Consider the following 19,091-nt stretch of genomic DNA (forward strand, 5'->3'; position numbering starts at 1 on the left):
TGTTTAACATGTATCTCCATGCACAACTTGTTCTTTGAGTTAATGTTTCTCTAAATTGATTCGCGTTGGTTGACCAACAACAAAGAAACATTGGGAATAAAGACAAATGTCTTTTCGATACACCCTTTGCTTTGCATTCACCGCGAAGACACGAAAACGTAAGATAATCACCCACGGTTACCCACCCTCGACAGGCAATAGCTGATTTACATCTCTGGGTCTTTCATCGCAGACGAGTCCTGCATCACTTACGTTAAGCTAGGGGAAGCGTACATTGATTTTCTTATCGGTGCACCTTCTTCAGGGGCTCCTTTAAAAAGAACTCAGTGAGTCGCAACAAACGCCGTATCGACAATACTTCCTGGGCAATACGTCTTTGTTGAAAGCTTTCTTTTTATCTTGACATGATAGGTGCTGCAACGTAGCTCTGTGCATTCTTTGTCTAGTGGTGAAAGAGTTAGAGATTCAGGTGGAGGTTAGTCAATGGGCATATCATGTGTTTGTTTCAAAGTGATGTAAGTGTCTAGGAATCCGAAAGCCAATTGTAAAGTTTTATAGTTATGTATCTGTTGTAGTCGGAAGACGCAGTCATGAAGCTGTACATCTAATTGCAAATGTAACAACGTCTAGGATTTCGAGAGCAAATTGTTAAGTTTTATAGTTATGTATCTGCCGTAGTCGGAGATGTAGTTATTAAGCTATGCATGTAAATGTCACAATGTGTGTAATTGTTCTGGTTTTTCAATAAAGGTCTAAAAAAATATCATGTGTTTGTTACCCATGCTACCGTCATATCACATGAAAACACAACGTACAACCAAAATTCATTACTCATGAATTTCCAGTGATCGACAAGGCGTCATGTCGATGTAAGATCCATTCCGGGACAAAAATATTATTAGTTACAGCTGTGTGCATATCAGCTGTAACTAATAATACTTTTGTTCCGGAAAGGATCTTACATCGACACGACGCCTTGTACGTCTTGCCCAAAGCAAGACGCGACGAAAGCTTGTGGCCTGCCCTAGGCAATTAAGAGTGACTACGATGTTATACTGGGAAGTATTTGCCAAAAAGGCACCGGCATACCACTAGTCTGAGCTAAATCAAATGTCTTATCATACTGAGGCCCCGTTAAGGCAAGGGAAACCAAGTCTTTGGAGTAAATCACAGCTAGACTTAAAGTACTCAAAAGCCATCAGAAACATAAGCTGCAGTTGGAAAGAATTATGATCATGAAGCAGCATGAAGACATAGAGTAGCTGCATTAACTACATTTTCCCATCTTACATGCGTAATGAGCCAGAATGTGTTACTTAGAGATTCCATATTTGCTACATTGATGATATAGTTTAGATGTGCCTGTCAGTGCAATAGATTCTAGCAGACAAAGGATTTATCTACATGTCTCATGAGGCAGGTAGGCAGGTCTCACATTCTGCTGTTGAACAAGGAAGTATGTCCTAATCTCTGTGGGAACGTTTACGTTGATCTAGTATAATTGCAGATAGCCGATAAAACATAAGTCAAACATTACTTTATCTGCTTAAGACGGCAAATGTGGCACCTTCTGTTACAGATATTGAGCTAAGCTGACGGAAGGACATAATTGACTTAAAAATACTTGAGTGGATACATTAGGCTTCAGATTCATTCTCTTCGCCAAGAAGAGTATGTTTTTGTCGACTTTGGTCTGTATGTAGGTCAACAGCATATAACTCGAGAAATTGTGGATGGAACTTTGTGATTTTTGTTAGGTGTGTAGCGGTTGTCAAAAGGAATGCCAAGTTCGAAAACGATTTACCTGGTATTTTCCTAAGGTACTGCAGCGAGCTTGGTATGTTTTTTGCGGTTTGTTTTGGGTAGCATAAGTCAAAATGCAGCTGGGCGATTTTCACGATACTTAATAGGTGTGTAGCGGTTTTGGAGCGGAAGGTCAAGTGCGAAAATGGCTCTTACCTGGCTCTTACCTACGGTGCTGTAGCGGGATTTGTATGTAAGTGCGTTTGTCTGTATGCAAGATAACTAGAGAACCCTTAAATGGATCCTGATGATATTTGGTAGGTGGGTGGGGGTCAGGAAAAGGTTAAGTTCGATGATGGGCCCCCTAGTGACTGCCTAAGGTACTGCAGCATAACTTTTAATTTTGACACGTCGTGTTCTGGACATACTGTGGTCATGATTTTTACGTGGTAGATAGCCCTTGGAGCAGAGAGTAAGTGCTGTGAGTTTGGACCCCCTAGCGGATTTTGGGGGAACTGCAGGCACCGGTTTTCTTTCAAACTTTGAACGAGAATAACTCGAGGACGTGTTGACGGATCATCAGGATTTTTGGTATGTAGATAGAATGAGTGATGACGTAAACAATGTAATACTAATTATGCAAACCAGCAGCTGATTTGCATAAATAATGAGGAAAGTTTATAAATCCATGCCAACAGCATATAACTCAAGAAGCTGTGTATGGATTTTCATGATATTTATATTTCAGCCATACATAGTATGGTGAAATATATTGTATTCGTAATGTTTCTTTCTTTCTTCTTTCTCCTGTCAAATCTTCAAAGTGATTCATCTCTGCCGTTCCTGGACCGAATGACCTGAAATTTGGCACAGGGGTAGAATGGGCCAATACCTTGATGCTTTTTTCTCAGTTTTTTCATATCTGCCTCTAAAATGATTTTATTGAGATTTTTTTGGTCAATTTTAGACCAAAACTGTATATTTTGGCCCCTGTACCCTGGTATTACAACCAAATGAGCTGAAATTTGACAGAGATGTGCCTTGATAATGCCCCCATATAAATTCGATAACACTTTTGGTGTACAGTACAACAAAATGCTTATTTTTGCGATTTTTTGACCAATTTTTGACCAAAAAAGGACACTTTTGGCCCCTGTACCCTGGTATTACAACCAAATGAGCTGAAATTTGACAGAGATGTGCCTTGATAATGCCCCCATATAAATTCAATAACACTTTTGGTGTACAGTACAACAAAATGCTTATTTTTGCGATTTTTTTACCAATTTTTGACAAAAAAAGGACACTTTTGGCTCCTGTACCTTGGTATTGCAACCGAATGAGCTGAAATTTGACACAGATGTGCCTTGATAATACCTTCATATAAATTCAATAACACTTTTGGTGTACAGTGCAACAAAATGCTTATTTTTGCGATTTTTGGCCAATTTTTGACCAAAAAAGGACACTTTTGGCTCCTGTACCCTGGTATTACAATTAAATGACCTGAAATTTGGTATAGATAGGCATTAGATACTTGGTAACAAGATTCAAGTCAAATTTTTGACATAAACAACTTTAAAATGATTAATTTTGGCACTTTTCTGAGGGGAAATTTGTTTTCTTTTGGCCTCCTGACGTGACCTTCCGTGACCCCGCACAGAGCCACACCTGTGCGCGTCAGCCGGAGAGTTGATTGAATCAAAGACCTAGCCAATCAGCGAAGAGGAGGCCAAAGGCTAATTAATATTCATAAGCGGGGCCTCATGATCCCGTATATAGCAGTGTTCCCGCCAGGGGGAGCGAAGCCCGCCTAAGGCTCTCGCATTTTACACTATTTAGAAGGCTTTATATTGTATCAGTTCTTAGGGGCATATCTATGATAATCGCAGCAGTCACTTAACTTCTCTTCAGGAGTTTAGCGTAACACTATTTCAGGTCAAACCGTCAAAGGCAACTAAAAACAAACTTTAATGTTACTGAGTTCAACAGTACTTATAACTTGTTATCCGGAGTTGAAACGCTAGCGATGGTATTTTCGCTGCGCTGTTAGCTCCGTGCGACTGTTGTTGACGGTCTTATAACGGTATATTTTGCACCCCTGTACCCTGGTATGAGTAACATTTGGTATAGATAGGCATAAGATAGTTGGTAAAATGATCCAAGTAAAATTTTTGGCTTAAAGTACTGTAAAAGGCTTAATTACAGCACTTTTTTTAGGGGAAATTGGTTTTCTTTCGTTCTCCATGCCATGATCTTTCGGACGTTCACCCCACAGAGCCGACATCTGCACCTGCGTCTAGCCGGCAGGAAGAGTTAATTCAATTAATGGTTCAGCCAATCAGCGAAGAGGAAAGCGAAGGCTAATTAATATTCATAAGCGGGACCACACAATACGTTAACTTGAAGACTCAGGCCGTACAGACTTCTCGCCAGGATTTTTTCAAAGCGTCGGACAGGGGTCCGGGGGCCGCCGAATGTCCCTGGCGGGGTCCAGGGGCAGGGCCACTGTGGGGGGGGGGGGGAGGGACCCAGGTGGGCGAAGCCCCCCCGGAAGCTCTTGCATTTTAGACTATTGAGAAGGCTTCTTTTATCATTTTTTTTAGGGCCATATCTACGATAATCGTAGCAGTCACTTACTTCTCTTCAGCAGTTTGACTTTAAAATATTTCGGGTCAAAGCTTCAAAGACAACTAAAACCTCATAAACAACAAACTTTACTTAGCTCAACAGTATACAAAAATATTGTACGGGTTGCCATCCTTAGTTGAAGCGCTTATCTATAGCGCTAGTATCTTCGATGCGCCGTTAGCCGCCGTGCGACTTTTGTTGACGGTCTGATATCCCTACGTCGCCGCCTCGCTGATATTCCCACGAACATGTTTCAAGAAAAATACCCAGCAAAAAACGCTGTTCTGCGTCAAATTCTATTCTATAAAACATGTGGGACTCAGTGTTACAGTCTAAATATTTTGTAGAAGCACCGCTGTAGGAAAGAAGGTCCAAGCAATGTAAAACATCACGTAGCATGAAGTTCGCTGTCAACTGGCACACAGCACATGGCTGTTTGAAACTCTAAGTCTAATCAACAGCCGTGTTTGATTGATAGCCGGCGGTCCTTTGATGAAGTCGGGGAAAGGTGCGTTAGTTAGAAAATCTGCGTTTAGTTTTGATACGTAATTATAAGTTAGACAGTGGCGAGAATGATTATTTTCTCATCAATATTTCTCTTCAGAATTATTTGAACTTAATTGTACATCTAAACAATTGGCTTACCTGTGCAATGTTTATATGATTAATGATCATGTGTAACGTATGGCTCCTAGTCAATAGATCAGCATTTTCTCTATAGTGACCACCTGTCTATAGTGGCCACATTTCCTAGTGCTGTTGTTGTTTGACATAAACTTTGAAGTTGAACATTTAAATTGTAAGTAACTTTAAACTGCCAGAGTTTCAGCCCAATAAAACACTCTCAGTGCCAGCCTCGAGGGTATGAACAGACTGACCAGACAGACGAAAATAAATCCTCGAACAAGGTTCAATCGTATCTTCCGGGTCTGGCAGGAAGTTGTTAAACTAAAATAAGAATAGGCTCGATGGCTGATTGCATACAAAGTAAAACAGTTTAACAGTTTTACAGCTTGAAGAAAACAAACGCTCCTACAGTACCTGCACCTGCTTGATAATTATTAAATCGTATGCCCTACTTGAATAAAAAAAAGTTCACTGCAATAATAAATGTACCCACACCACAAGGAGCTTATACTTTTTTAAACTTACACCTAGTTATCGTACTGAAAATTGTTAATGACATTACATGAAGTCATTCAACAATTTTCAGTCATGATGAAAATTTTCTGAATGGAAGGTGTGATTATTGTCATTTTCTGAAAAATAGAAGCAAGCTCTGTTTTTACCTGGAATCAATTCACAATACCAGTCCACTTTGGGGGATAATGTACTGTTAAGAGGATGTTCCATTTTTGCGCAGGGGTGATTTGGAACAGTCCAATGTTGCGTGGGAAGGGGTATGGCTGAAATATGCTGTATTTGCTCTTAAGCAAATGTCGGCCTTTCTAGTTGGTATTTGAGTAGCGGTTGCGGAAAGGAAGGTTGTGTTCAAAAATAGTTGGCGTAGCATTTTTCGTTAGGACGCTAGTGTGCCGAGTGTGTGCGTCCGTTTGTTTGTGGAATGCATAACTCGAGAAGTATTAAAAGGATCCTGATAATATTTGGTAGGTGGGTAGGGGTCAGGACAACGAAGGTCGAGTATGATAGTGGCCCCCCTAGCGGCTTCCTAAGATACTGCAGCAAAACTTCCATTTTTTGACATCTCGTGTTCTGAACATGCTGTGGTCGAGATTTTTGAGTGGCAGATAGCCTAAGTGATGACTTACATAATGTAATACTAATTATGCAAATGAACAGCTAAGTACCGATACTTTGCATAATTAATGAGGAAAGCTCAGAAATCCACTGAATTCCATGATAGGACTTTCAAACATGTTTGCATTGTTTTGGGCTGAAAGGTACTTAAGATAATAATCTACATGGAAAGATGCATTTAACTGTAATCAGTGGCCAATTAACAGAAATAAACTGTTTTCTATATATATATTTGTATCTCATTTTGACCTATATCTATGCACACAGCTGTTTCACAGATGTTTTGCTGGAGGAATCTTGTGAGCTGGACGCACTGACAAGCATGAAATTCTGATTGACCAGGGATGCTATCAGGTCATCTGTGTACAATCAGGTCTTGTTTTGGTAGCATTTGTGGGTTTCTGAGGAACACAGTTCATGCAGTCATTTGCTTTTGGGGTAGGTACTATTTAGTAATACATGAATAAGACCTTAAAGTCTTAAATAAAGGCATGATTATTTGGAGAAGAGATGTGTTCGTCGAACTCTAGTTGATATTAAGGTTACATGACTTGTGTTTGTTTTTTATGGAAGAAATATATATGTGTTCTTTACAACTCGATATTACCCATGATATTTGATACCGCATGTGTGAATGTTTCATGCAGTTGTTATCGAGAACCATGCACGCCACAAACCCATCCCTACTACTACCCGCTCCTGGCAGCGCCAGATCTAGAACAATGTACGTATGTCGACACATCACACGGTCTGCCAAACCGATTTTCATTAACGTAGAAATTCTCTCGGGTTCGAAATGTCTGTAATCTGTAACGACTAATCATGAAGGTCTCAGCTGGATATCAGTCTCGTGTGCCAATTACGTCACGGATTGGTGCCAATGATTTGTAACCAGAACAATTGCATGTGACCGCTCGGGATTCAATGATGTATGAGATATCGCCAGGTGCCTTTTATGTTATACCACTGCTGGTGTTGGGAATCGGGAATCAGAACATTACCTGGATAGTTAACGAGAACCCAGGGATTACGATCAAGATGTGGCATTGATCTCTAAACCGTGTGTGGGTTCATGAATTATTCTATTACGGTATGTCTAAGGCATGTTCTTACAATTGGTCATTTCAAACGATAACAATAGAATAAAACTGATGCGGAAGATTAGAACTAATATACATTTGTATTTGTTGGTTCTACAAGGAAATCACTATGAATGGTTAAACGAAAGAAAAACTAAAACATGTGTAAGAGTTACCCAATTGTACAAACATACATCTTTAATTGATTTTGTAAGTACTTGAATTATCGAGGTTATTAGAATTTTAATCATACTTACCTCATTAGAAACTATCCAGTGATGTTCCGGTGTGAATATGCCCATCTTGTTTGCCTGAAAAATTGCAAAAAGATGAAGATTAAAATAATGCAAAGTGAGACTTACACATTCATACACTATACTACTCATTTACCTATTATTCGTGCGAAATTAGTAATTGAATGAGCAAAGAAGCTCTATAAAAGACGTAAAGCAATTGCAATAACACATATTCATGTGTACGAAAACTTTTTTGCATTACGTTGAATGCCTAGAATAGCTTTTAAGTAGGGAGAATTCATGGCAGAATTTTGCGTCCCGACCACGAGACCTTCACATCCTGTGTTATATACCCTTATCTGTAAATGTTCATCAATTATGAAACAGATGTTAAGAGCGGAACGCTGGGTAGTCTCATTATTGCATTTATGAATATCTGATATAATCTAATCTAATCATATCAAATTGCTGCGATATACGAACAGCATATTGTTTCGTAAATTGTATTGATTGCCATGCAACAGACAACACACCCGAAAGAGCCAGTGGACTGTGATTAGTTTAAACGGAATAAATTTGATAACCTGACGTTCTGACAATGCCTTTCCATTTGATTTAAATTTAAAGCTTCATGCACGAAAGCCCAATGGCCGTCGGTCATAAAGGCAATTCTTCGAAACAGTATAATTACTTAGATACTTTTCAAGATATCTATTCTGAAACCAAAATGCTTTAGAGGCACGAAAGAGAGAGTCAAACGTTGCTTGTCTCATGGACATGAACACAAACAAAAGAAAACTCTACTATCCTATGACCTACCAACCTGATAAAATAGTTGTCGGAAATAAATAGATATCTTTACGAGCTTTCTAAGCAGCAAAGACTTTAAATGCAATCCCAAACAAGCTTCCTGATACGGCGATGTACGTCCCAATCATAGGAACATGTACGTGTGGAATAGTATGTTTCCATGGATAAAGTTTTTTTTTTTACTTCATGATCACCATATGGTCAGTAAGTAATTGGCCTTGAACGCCAAGGTACGGCGGAAACGTCGCCGTGAAGCACCCTGATCTGGAAGCACTTAACATTTATCTATGGCTGATATCTATCGCTTTCTGTTCTCCTTCTGCTTGATCTAAGAAGTAGTACGTTAGTGGTTTAAAGAAGCTTGTTTGCTTTAATGTGCACTCACGAGTCGTGCTGAACCCCCACATATCAACGCAGTACGTGCCCAACGTACAGACGGTGGCCTGCATGAGAAACAGCTGGTGCTTGGCCTTTGTAATTTGAGAACTTAATATGAAAGGGGCCAATAAAGGAAATACAGAGACATGTTACAATGGTAAGGGAATAATAGATTTGCTATTCCCTAATACAACACGATATAATGAAGTACAATTCAAATTTGGATATTGGATAGAAACGCTCGCAAAGAACCAATTCATGACGCGGTGGAGTGCGAAGCTGTTTTTTTTATGTAGTTCTCTGGTGTCTGTAGCTTTAGAATTAGAATATATGCAGTTGATATAGATTGCTCGTACTAGTTCAGTCTTACCTCACTTATCACACTGATCGTGTTTTCCACCGTACAGAGAACGACAGCATGTTCCAGCAGATGTCTCCCGTCAGTGCCAGAATCCCCATTGAGTCTAGGCAGGGTGACTTTGGTGTCACTACCATTAGAGAGGGAGGGCAACCGCAGGAGCACGATCTCTGGAACCCGCCCTCGGGTCAGCAGGAGGAGCGTCTCGGCCCTGCTAAACGCTAGGGGAAATACTCTAGTAGTAAGTCAGTCAGCAACGGATTGAGCAGGATGTAGACCAATCAAATATGAAATAATTCAAACCTCTAATACTACATGGAGATAGGTAAGAACAAAATAGTGCTTTTAAAACTTTTCTCCTCTGAAAAGCAATGATAATATCTAGTGTTATTGTAACATACCTAATGAGAGTCATTAGCATTGCCAAACTGGTTACCAATTGGGCATCATATTGAAAAAAAAACTAAACTAAACCAAGCAATTGCAAGTGAAGAAGGCATTGATGTATCTACATGACAACAATGTTGTCAATGTTGTCACGTACCCATGAGCCCCGTTAGCTTTGCCAAACTGAGAGGTACCATCTTGCTAATTTGCAATAGAGTATTGTGTGATTTAAAAGCGTATACAGCAACTGAACCACTAATTAGAAGCTGGTATTGGCGCGTTTACATGTCAACAAATGATGTTGTTTGGTATCTGAATCCTCTCTTATTTACCATGTTCATCGTCATACAGGACCACCATGGTCCTCCACCTCTGCTGCCTGATGATATCAGACAGAGCCTTGTCGATCTCAAACGCCGCTGGGTTCATACTCAGGGTGTACTTTGTGTCCGGAGTGACGTCACATGTGTCACGTGACACGAAGATGTGAGGCACGTGCATGACGTCACATACAGACTGCAGCATCAGGTTAGATGAGCAGGAGGTTGAGGACAAGATGGCGGCAACACCCTGTGCCATCAACGAGCAACCTGTTTGAGAAAAAGGGATCAAACTTCAATATTCTCGTTTTTTGTGTTTAATTGTAGTTCATTAACTATACAGATAATGTTTTGATTAACATCACATGTGTCCATTGATCACTCCCTGTCACAGATATATCTCTGCGAAACACAGAAAAATAACAATACCTCCCCGTGTTAGTTTGCAGGCCTTTCCTTTAATTCCATGACCTGGAATGTCTGTCAGCTGTAAACAAGGTTGCAATGACTACATTTGTCAGCTATTACCTGTACTTCCTTCACTCCATGAACTCTGACATTTTTTCTGACTCCATCAACTCCACCTCATGTCACTCTGTGGTAAGACATGCCAAATATAGTACAAAAGCTAGCCTGTCAAGGGAAGGGTATTTTGACCAGGAATGCGATCTTCACTACTTATTAGTCTGCAGTGACACCATTTGCCCCTTCACTTCCTCTAACCATTGCGTGTTCAAAGAGGTACGTTCACATAAGCAAGCAATCAAACGCAATGAAAACAAAACTTCCGCACACGGCGGTACTAGGTGAAAGGGAATTAAGATTCTTAGCATGTGCTTAGGTGGAACACAAATGCTGCCTTTGTCTAATCATGACACGATTGTCAAAATTGAATTCATTAAGAATTGAAATCAAAGCATCAGTCACCAGACATGTATACAGATTATGTTCTTTGTTTGTTGCATAGAGGATGATGGGAACATCGACGCAGATGTAGTCAACTTAATACATGTACATGTATCAGATAGCACTGATTATGGTATAGGCACTTGTATCATGTCAGGTACACCAAATGTTTCTGTAGCTAAAGCAAATGATCGTATTTAATATCCATGACCATCCAGCTGCGCATAAAAATATGTATGATATATCTATAGGGGCAGGCAAAATGAAGTTAATTCCTAGGCTTGCCTGGGGTACATTTTATTTCAAGACCATGGGAAAGAAATCACGGCAAGAAATAGGCAAACTACCTTTGGCCCTATTCCAAAGCCATTACAGGCAGATAGAACGCCTTGAAATGGCCCTAGAAATGTCGTTGGCATAAGTCTGCAAAGTGTGGTATAATTGGCAAGTACTGGAGCCGATTATCAGCGGATTTAGAGAACACTTACGGTAGGAAATGGCCAGCATCCCTCTGTCAATTGATGCAGCAATGTTTCTTCAGAAAAGAAGTTCATTATGAAATTTGAAAGCCAATCTCTGTAAATTGGTGCAGCAATTCATCACAATGAAAAGTATGCTATTTGTTTTGATATAACGGTCTGAAATACATCGCCATAAATTGTACCAGATGTAGAGCATGATGCAATTAAAAAGTAATGCTTCTTTGTGATTTGATTGAGGAAATTGACCAGTTTTATGTGACATCGACGAGATAATTTCAGTTAACCCTATTCAGACCGGGCTTTTTTGGTCATCCCGGAACGGGGGGTGGGGGGGTGTATGCGGGCTTTTGAGGCCCTCCACTTCTAAGTCCTCTAACTCTTGAACGACGCTACATATGGCCACGAATTTGTTAGGAAATGATATAGACATAATATCTGACAAGTGTAAGACGTTTGACGTTACGATTAAGTAAGATGACGTAATTATGACGTCATCAATGTGATTGTATTGGCCGGACCCATGAAAAAGGGTATTCTCGGAAAACTTACAGCAAGTGCAGATAATAAAGTGATAATGTTTTTACGACTTCTGTTGCCAATAGCAACATCAATGACGTCGAAATGACGTCATAAAATGACGTCATGCACATCTAAGATGCCAGTTTGGCTCCGCCATATTGTATACACCACCTTGAATTTTCAAAAATGCTTTTATTGCAACAAATAATCACAAAGGGCAATGGAAATAGACTAAATACATTCATTTAGATAGTTTTTGATGAAAAAATACCAGGTAGTTACAAATTCTAAGGGATAATAAGCTAGTTACTATTGATCTGGCCATACCGTCCGCCATCTTGGATTTTGGGCTGATGACGTCATCAAATTAGCATAATTAGGAATATCTAATTATGAAAGATATTCTAAATAACATAAGATTTTATTCATGTAATAGCAGTAATATAGTAAATAAACCTGAAAAATACATTGTTAGAACCGAAATTAGTGATTTTGGCAAAACTGCCTGTCAACAAACGGTTACCATGGCAACACGGAAAAATGGAAAATTTGTCAAACTTCGTAAAATCGTTGCTTGCAATATTTTAGGAAAATTTGGTGGCTCTAGCGTAAGCCGTTCTGGTGTTATAAGACATCAAAGTTGGCGCAGGCCTCAAAAGCCCCCCTCAATCTTCCTTGTCTCGTTTGTCAATGTATTTTCAACAAAGAACATTTATTTTTTGTGATTGAATTCGATATATGCAATTAGTACAGACATGATTTCCTGCCTTGAAGCATTCTTTCCACTGACTGCTGGGCGTTTGCTGATATTTCTCTGCCATACTTCTCTCCTGGCGCTAGCAACAACAACAACAAAAAAATGTAGAAATTACAGTCAGCTCATATTCAGGCGATGACAATCACCAGCACGCCGGGCTCTGTATATGGCAGTATGATAGATATGCAATTTGGCAACTGCTTTTATATATGGGTCAAACCATAAAACCCGATATTACAAGAGTCATAACTTTTGTAGCCAAGTTTCCATTTGTGTTTCAAATATAAAAACATAAAATGTTGCAATTCTTTTATGAACATTGTAAACTTTTACGAGTTTGGCATTGATTCATTTTGATATAAACCTAAACCTACTGGTTCGGGCATGCGTTGGTCGCAGAACAAACGTCCCCAGGTGTCCAGGTAACTATGAATAATGGAAGTGAACTATCGAAAAATGTTGACTTCAGCAAAGGCAATATGGTCTGTCTTGAATAGAGGAAGGAGCCCTGCTTCATAATAACGAACTACTGACGCAGAAAGATTCTAAATGAGAGAACTTTAAATTATAGACTGGCCCTCGAGGTGACCAGAGCTTTATCTTCCAGCTTCATGACTTTCGGATGCGAGTGTTGCGGCGTGTACCGCACTCTATTATTCTTCCACCACCAAAATCAATATGCATTGGGCATATTGGCTGGTACGCTTCAATGCACGGCCATCCATACCCTAAGTCAGGAACTTTACAGCAGTTCGTTTCAGGGGATCAATTTGATCCGGAATGAAAAGATGCGACAGACCTGGCCCTGACCCAAAAAGCACATTGAACCGAGGTCTTTGTATAAGGCTTGTGATGCGCAACTGGGGTGGAAGCAGGGTCGGCGATGAAAGACGATTTCTAGTGATTATCTCAGGATTATCTACGGTCGATATATATTCCCTAGCTACCATTCGCACCTCCAAATTTAGCAACTTCACACGTAATCCAAGTTGATCCCCATGATAATACAATGTGTGACTACCCTGCAGCTCAAGCTGTATATTTGCAATTTGTACTACTATCAGTAATATTACTGAGTGCCAAAATCAGATAAGACAGCTGCAGGAATTTCAGATTCATGGCAAATTTGCAGCCAGTAGACCAAGGCAACTCGTAAATCCATCGGTTTTGAATTTCATGAGTGGCCACGGACAAACACGTACGATGGCCAGTGATGGAGAAGCCAATAGTTCAAACAGAGCCTCAGGTAACAGCCCAAGGAAGAGATGCTTTACATAGCGGTGCATCATGCATGGGTGCTCTCTGACTTGTCGTGGCATCGGGTGACGACTACTGAACATTGCAGAAGCCGAGGGCAAAACATATAGTTCCAGGTCGAAGCATTCCTGATATTTTACATTTCGAGTGCAAAAGGTGAGATGACGCTACCACTGGTGAATGTTGATACGGAAGAGTTTGATAATCTTGATCATGGAAGCAATACGTAGATCTGTATCTGTACAGTGGATACAACAACCCTTCGGCAGAATACATGTTCAGGGCACACCTGACCGTCCTCTGCACATCTAACTCCAGAATATAAAAGTATGTGTATAATCTTTGGCTTCGTGCTTGATATAACATAAAATGTAAAAGTGTGACTAAAAAGACAGCAAAACACACAATGCATAAACGAGGTTTCTGTACGATTCGTTCAGCGATTTGAGTTCGCAGAGAGAGCGCTCCATTTTAGATGGAAAAGGGGTATTAGAATTTGCACGTATCAATGAGTCTCCAAGTTATGAAAACTTATTCATTACCTTAATACAAGAGGATCATCATCTGTAGGACAAAGGGATACCCCTGATTACTGCCCTATTTTGCCTGGATAAGTAAATCAATCTTGCCATGAGTGAATTTGCAATTCCCTGGTTGCATTACCGCCAGGAGTCATTTATACCAGTGCCTATTAACAACAGGAAGCTCTATCAACACATTGTTCATCTTACGCTCAATACAATATTTATGAAAGCTGCATTTTTTCCAGTCTGTTAAACATTTCTCGGTATCAGTGCTTCTTCAAGCATATCCAATCCTTTCGACCATAGCCGCCTTGGTCTCAAATGCAGGATGTGTTGCACCAAGAGACTTATCACTTGAAAAGAAGTTAGGTGTAAGAGCCTTGCCGTTAAATGCTCAAATGATATGTGTTTTAATTGTTAGAGATAACAAAGGCTGGAGAGATCTGATTAATAGATGGCAAAATTTGAAGACATTTGTCCACCTTCACTGTGCATTGATGCATGCCTGAGAAACATCATGCAATTGAGACAATAGTGGAGTCAATTACTTCACTGCTAGAATCATTAAGCACACATGTTTGACAAGGGTTATAAGATGCTGTAAGAACATGGTCCGAATAATAACAAAGCAAATCCTACGGCTGATTAATAATCTATGGGACTGATGATAATGATGATGAAATCTGATATAGGCTTACAATGTTACAATCATAATGAAAACATCTAGTATGACAACAAACATGTAGCCTTGTCGAAGAACTCCCAGTGGAGATAGATCGAAGGAAGCAGTAATTAAAACTACCAATAGAGCTCATATCAGCAATTGGATGTTCTCACGCTTGATTTGACGCATTGATCCATCAAATATTTGCTCAGTCTGGCCTCGAAGGTCAGTACCAGTTAGCAGAGTGCTAGTATTTTCCATTTCTTACATACAATTATCCAAATATTCAGGTATCAAAATTTTATTCCAGGTAAACTAGCTGTTTTTTTCTTGAACATGATATGTAGTGCATTGGAATATGGATCATTATACTTGAATATGTATTTTGTCATCTGTAACTCGAGAACAACCGTGATTTGATCTCATTTGTAACACTACGGCTTAAACAAGAATGGGTATGAGTAAATAATTCAGGACAAGACGTCTTTAGTAAAAGCATCAATAAAGTACTTCTGACATTTTGCAAATGATAGTGAAATTATATTCATTGATTTTTCTGTCACTAGTCAGACAAGAAGAACAAACGTAATTCATGAGAGGCAAGAACAATTTTGTTACTTGTAATTACCATTAGTGTGGCTATTACTGATCGTGCCTTTCATTCAGCACAATGTATTCTCTACGAACAACTATCAAAAATGTTAATATTTCCGACTGTTTTTAAGCGATAGACCATGCACAGAAAATTCTTATTAAAAAGAAAGCAAGTACCTTTTTCGACGAGAAGAAGGCCGTCGCCATTGTCTACCTCCTCCATACGGGGGATCAGTCGAGCTTGTGGTAGGATTCTCTTGTCCTCGTTGATTCGCGTAATCGCGTAGCCGAAGGCTTCTTCTTCTTCAGCACTTCGAGCTTTGTCAAATATAGCGCCTGAAGATAAAAGAATATTCCAACAACAAATGAAACGCTATGAAATGAAACGTTATGAAACAACTCCCACAATGGAAAATTGCTGCGAGAAAGAGCTTCAGCAAGTCGACACCATGATGAAAGAATGAAAGAACAAGTTTCACGTTTTGTACAAAATGTGCTATCAATTAAAATAACAGCATAAGTCGAAAATGATGAAACTAATTTATATGTAGATATCTAAGAAGTTTGCTTAGGATTTAGATTTTCCAAAGTTAGACTTAGTGTTGCTATACTACCATCCTACTTTGTTTAACAATAGACACCCGTGGAGCAATGCAATACTGGCTATTTGAATGGCCAACAAGATGTAGAAGCTACTGATGTATCCATGGATCTGAAAGGACAGGCTCTAACAAAGGTCGTCACATGGTATTAGGTCACGATTAGTTCCCGCCTGTCAGTCTACGCAAAGGTCTGCGAAAGGGGCAGGTAATGATATAGTCTACTGAAGCCGCAAAGCAGAGGGATTACCAAGATGTGTTTTGATCTTTTTTCTTGACTGTGATGAAAGGCCACCTAGTAGTTTGCTGAAAGTAACTTGCTTTTCAGTCACGACTTCAATCACCGTTTTGTCTTCATGCCACGAAACAAAGATGGGAGATTGGTATCCATAACTTAATACTGAAGAATACAGATGCAGGGTTCACAACAGATAATAGTTCTCAGAGGACGTAGCTCAGGGATTCTTAAAAATGCGAAAGTAGTGGCTGGAGACAACCTTTTTTCGTAATGGCCGTTTGGGCACCGCTCCAGGCGAGATGTGAAAATGGATGGCTGTCCACCTGGAATAAACGCCAGCATTTTATTGACTTCGTGTCGCACAGTGCGCTGAGAAATCCCACAGAGGCAAATAAAAGATTATATTAGGAAATATATTGATTAAACGCTTCACTCGTTTCCACCAGGTTGTTCGGTACCGCAATACGTGGGGATGATGTTGTCAGGTTTCTCCCAGACGAATGGGAGATTGTCATCGCAGTAACGCCATACGGCAAAGCGTATTGGTATTGTTTGGTAAAATCAATTAATACATGCTCCCTGGTGTATACAGAAAATAAGACTGATAGCCTCGTGACGGGAAAGGCAACAGACTAAAACGGATCATCTAATGAACGGGAGTGTATCTATAAACAAATAAATCATGAAAGGTAAGGCTTTTAAGCAACCAGGGGATTACTCTCTACAACTGACTGGATTTTGCTTCGTATTTCTGGTAAACGTTTTGATGGGTGGATGTCAAACAAAACTCCAGAAACAGTAAAATGTAAACGCCACACAGACGCACGACGTAAATGCCAGATATTATAAACAGCAAAATGACACATCAAAGGCTGGCTGGTAAACTGCATACATACCCCGAGTTTAGGTCTGGCTATAATAATCCATTCCTCCCATAGTGGCAACTCAATTATCGTCCCCGCCCCTAATATAAGATACTGCAATCATATATAAATCCATAAGGGAATTCGGGGTTCAGTCTATTACACTAGAGAATTAAGGTGGTGTTTGTTTGTGTGTGTATGTGTGTACGTGTGTGTGTGTATGTGTGTGTGTGTGTGTGTGTGTGTGTGTGTGTGTGTGTGTGTGTGTGTTTGTGTATATGTGTGTGTGTTTGTGTGTATATGCGGCCCTTCTCTGTGAAGAAGATTAGGACACTAATCATCAATTGCAAAATTGTAATTTGTGCAGTAATACTGACTGGAACACCATGCAAAAGACACAAGTTACTCCCTAAGTTTTAGACATATCTTCAAAGATGAAGGTCTGCCGTGCATCTGCCTTTAGGGAATAGAAACTATAAACTAAAATCCCGTCGTGATTGTGTACCGGTGCTGGGATTGCCATACTTCTACCATCGTGCTGAAATCATATCGCTATGGGCCATAGCGCTGAAGGGTGATACAGCCTGTACAGGTACGCCTCTGTCAGGCCGGAGGTTCACTCACAGTCTAGCCAAGTATCACCTAGATCGCGGTCGTTGCGGTGAGAGAATATTGTTGCAGGAGCCAGTGAAAGATTACTCAACGTTGAGGCGCAATAGCTTTTTTCCATGTGCTAAATCTAGCGTAGCTGAAGTGCACTTTCCACCCTAGGTTCGATTACTACGCCCACACGGATGGATGTCTTCACGGTGTACCCTCCGGTTAAAGCAACGCCACGTCACGAATAGCAAAATGTTTTGACAAGCACGTTCTTATCACTATCATGGTATCTGTTATTTTGTAAAATACCGAATATTGGGAATTTGGAACATGCGGTGTTGTAATCTTAAAACTGATATGGGCACAACATTTATGTAAGATGATAAATGAAAAAAAAAGCTCGTAGAAAGAACGAACCGTTGCCAGTGTAGGCTTATGATGGATGTTTGGCAACCATACCCTCTGGCAATGGACAGTCAAGCGAGTAAAGTCATTATCGGAAAAATGATAGTCTCTGCAGATCGTTCGTGGCCAGCTGGCTGTAGCCGTTACAATATCCAAAAAACTGGAAGCTCCAATATCGCACGCGTTAGCCGTCTGTCGATGACAATACTCTTCATTTATGCAGCATCCTATACACTCTCTCTAATTATATAAGGAAATTAAAATGTGGATGGACTCACCAATAGGAACATCTACGGTGTGGTCAGAGCCAACGGTAGTCCAGCAGAGGAATGTAGCTAACAGTACTAATGCAGTCATCTTGCTTGACGTAGGCCTCACCACAACTGCCTTGGACAGACCTTTCGTTTATACCTGAATAATGTCCTCCCGACAGCTTCTCTAGCAGCTTGGAAAGTCAAAATACAACTCAGTTAAAGTGTCGCGGTGGGTAGAGCAACGCTTATAGAAAACCTGCCGTACTATGCTCTACTGCAGTGACGTCTTCTGGCTAAACATCCAGCAAATAACCCTTTTCCCCACGGTTTGAGCAGTCTTGACTGGTGGATTATGGGTAAGAGGATTATTAGCACGTGGCAGGTGGAATATTGATGCCTCCTCCGCGAGTTGTGATCAATTTGATGAAACGTTCTCGCAGCTCGGGGAGGAGAGATTTACTTATATAGGAAGAGTAATTTCCCCGGGTCTGGACTCTGAGGGGTGGTAATAACAATCAAAGGATAGAGGACAGCGCATCCTGTGGGGAATCTGGTGTGGGGAGATTCCTACCCAATTCCGAAGGGCACGAAGCACGGAATGAGAATTTTATCCAACGTCTGAAAGTATCAGCTAGCGTAATAGGCACCGGCGCTTCCACGAAATAGCATCTGCAATAGATACAGGCCAGCAACGTTTGTTACCGCAAATAGGGTTTTCTTTAATGTTAT

The 19,091-nt window shown here is 40.2% G+C and overlaps 1 protein-coding gene across 1 annotated transcript in view; it reads right to left on the reverse strand.

The window, feature by feature from the left end:
• Positions 1 to 18,678, reverse strand: part of LOC118412528 (glutamate receptor ionotropic, delta-2-like) — a 30,502-nt gene extending 11,824 nt beyond the window's left edge. Inside the window, exons 1-5 of the mRNA XM_035815426.1 lie at positions 18,387 to 18,678; positions 15,581 to 15,739; positions 9,713 to 9,970; positions 9,006 to 9,214; positions 7,469 to 7,522 (exon numbers count right to left, since the gene is read on the reverse strand). Coding sequence (XP_035671319.1) covers positions 7,469 to 7,522; positions 9,006 to 9,214; positions 9,713 to 9,970; positions 15,581 to 15,739; positions 18,387 to 18,465 — 759 coding nt within the window. The 5' untranslated portion in view covers positions 18,466 to 18,678. The remainder of the gene's footprint in view (positions 1 to 7,468; positions 7,523 to 9,005; positions 9,215 to 9,712; positions 9,971 to 15,580; positions 15,740 to 18,386) is intronic.
• Between the last annotated feature and the right edge of the window lie 413 nt (positions 18,679 to 19,091).

This window comes from Branchiostoma floridae, chromosome 3 (genome assembly GCF_000003815.2).
Source record: "Branchiostoma floridae strain S238N-H82 chromosome 3, Bfl_VNyyK, whole genome shotgun sequence".
NCBI lineage: Eukaryota > Metazoa > Chordata > Leptocardii > Amphioxiformes > Branchiostomatidae > Branchiostoma > Branchiostoma floridae.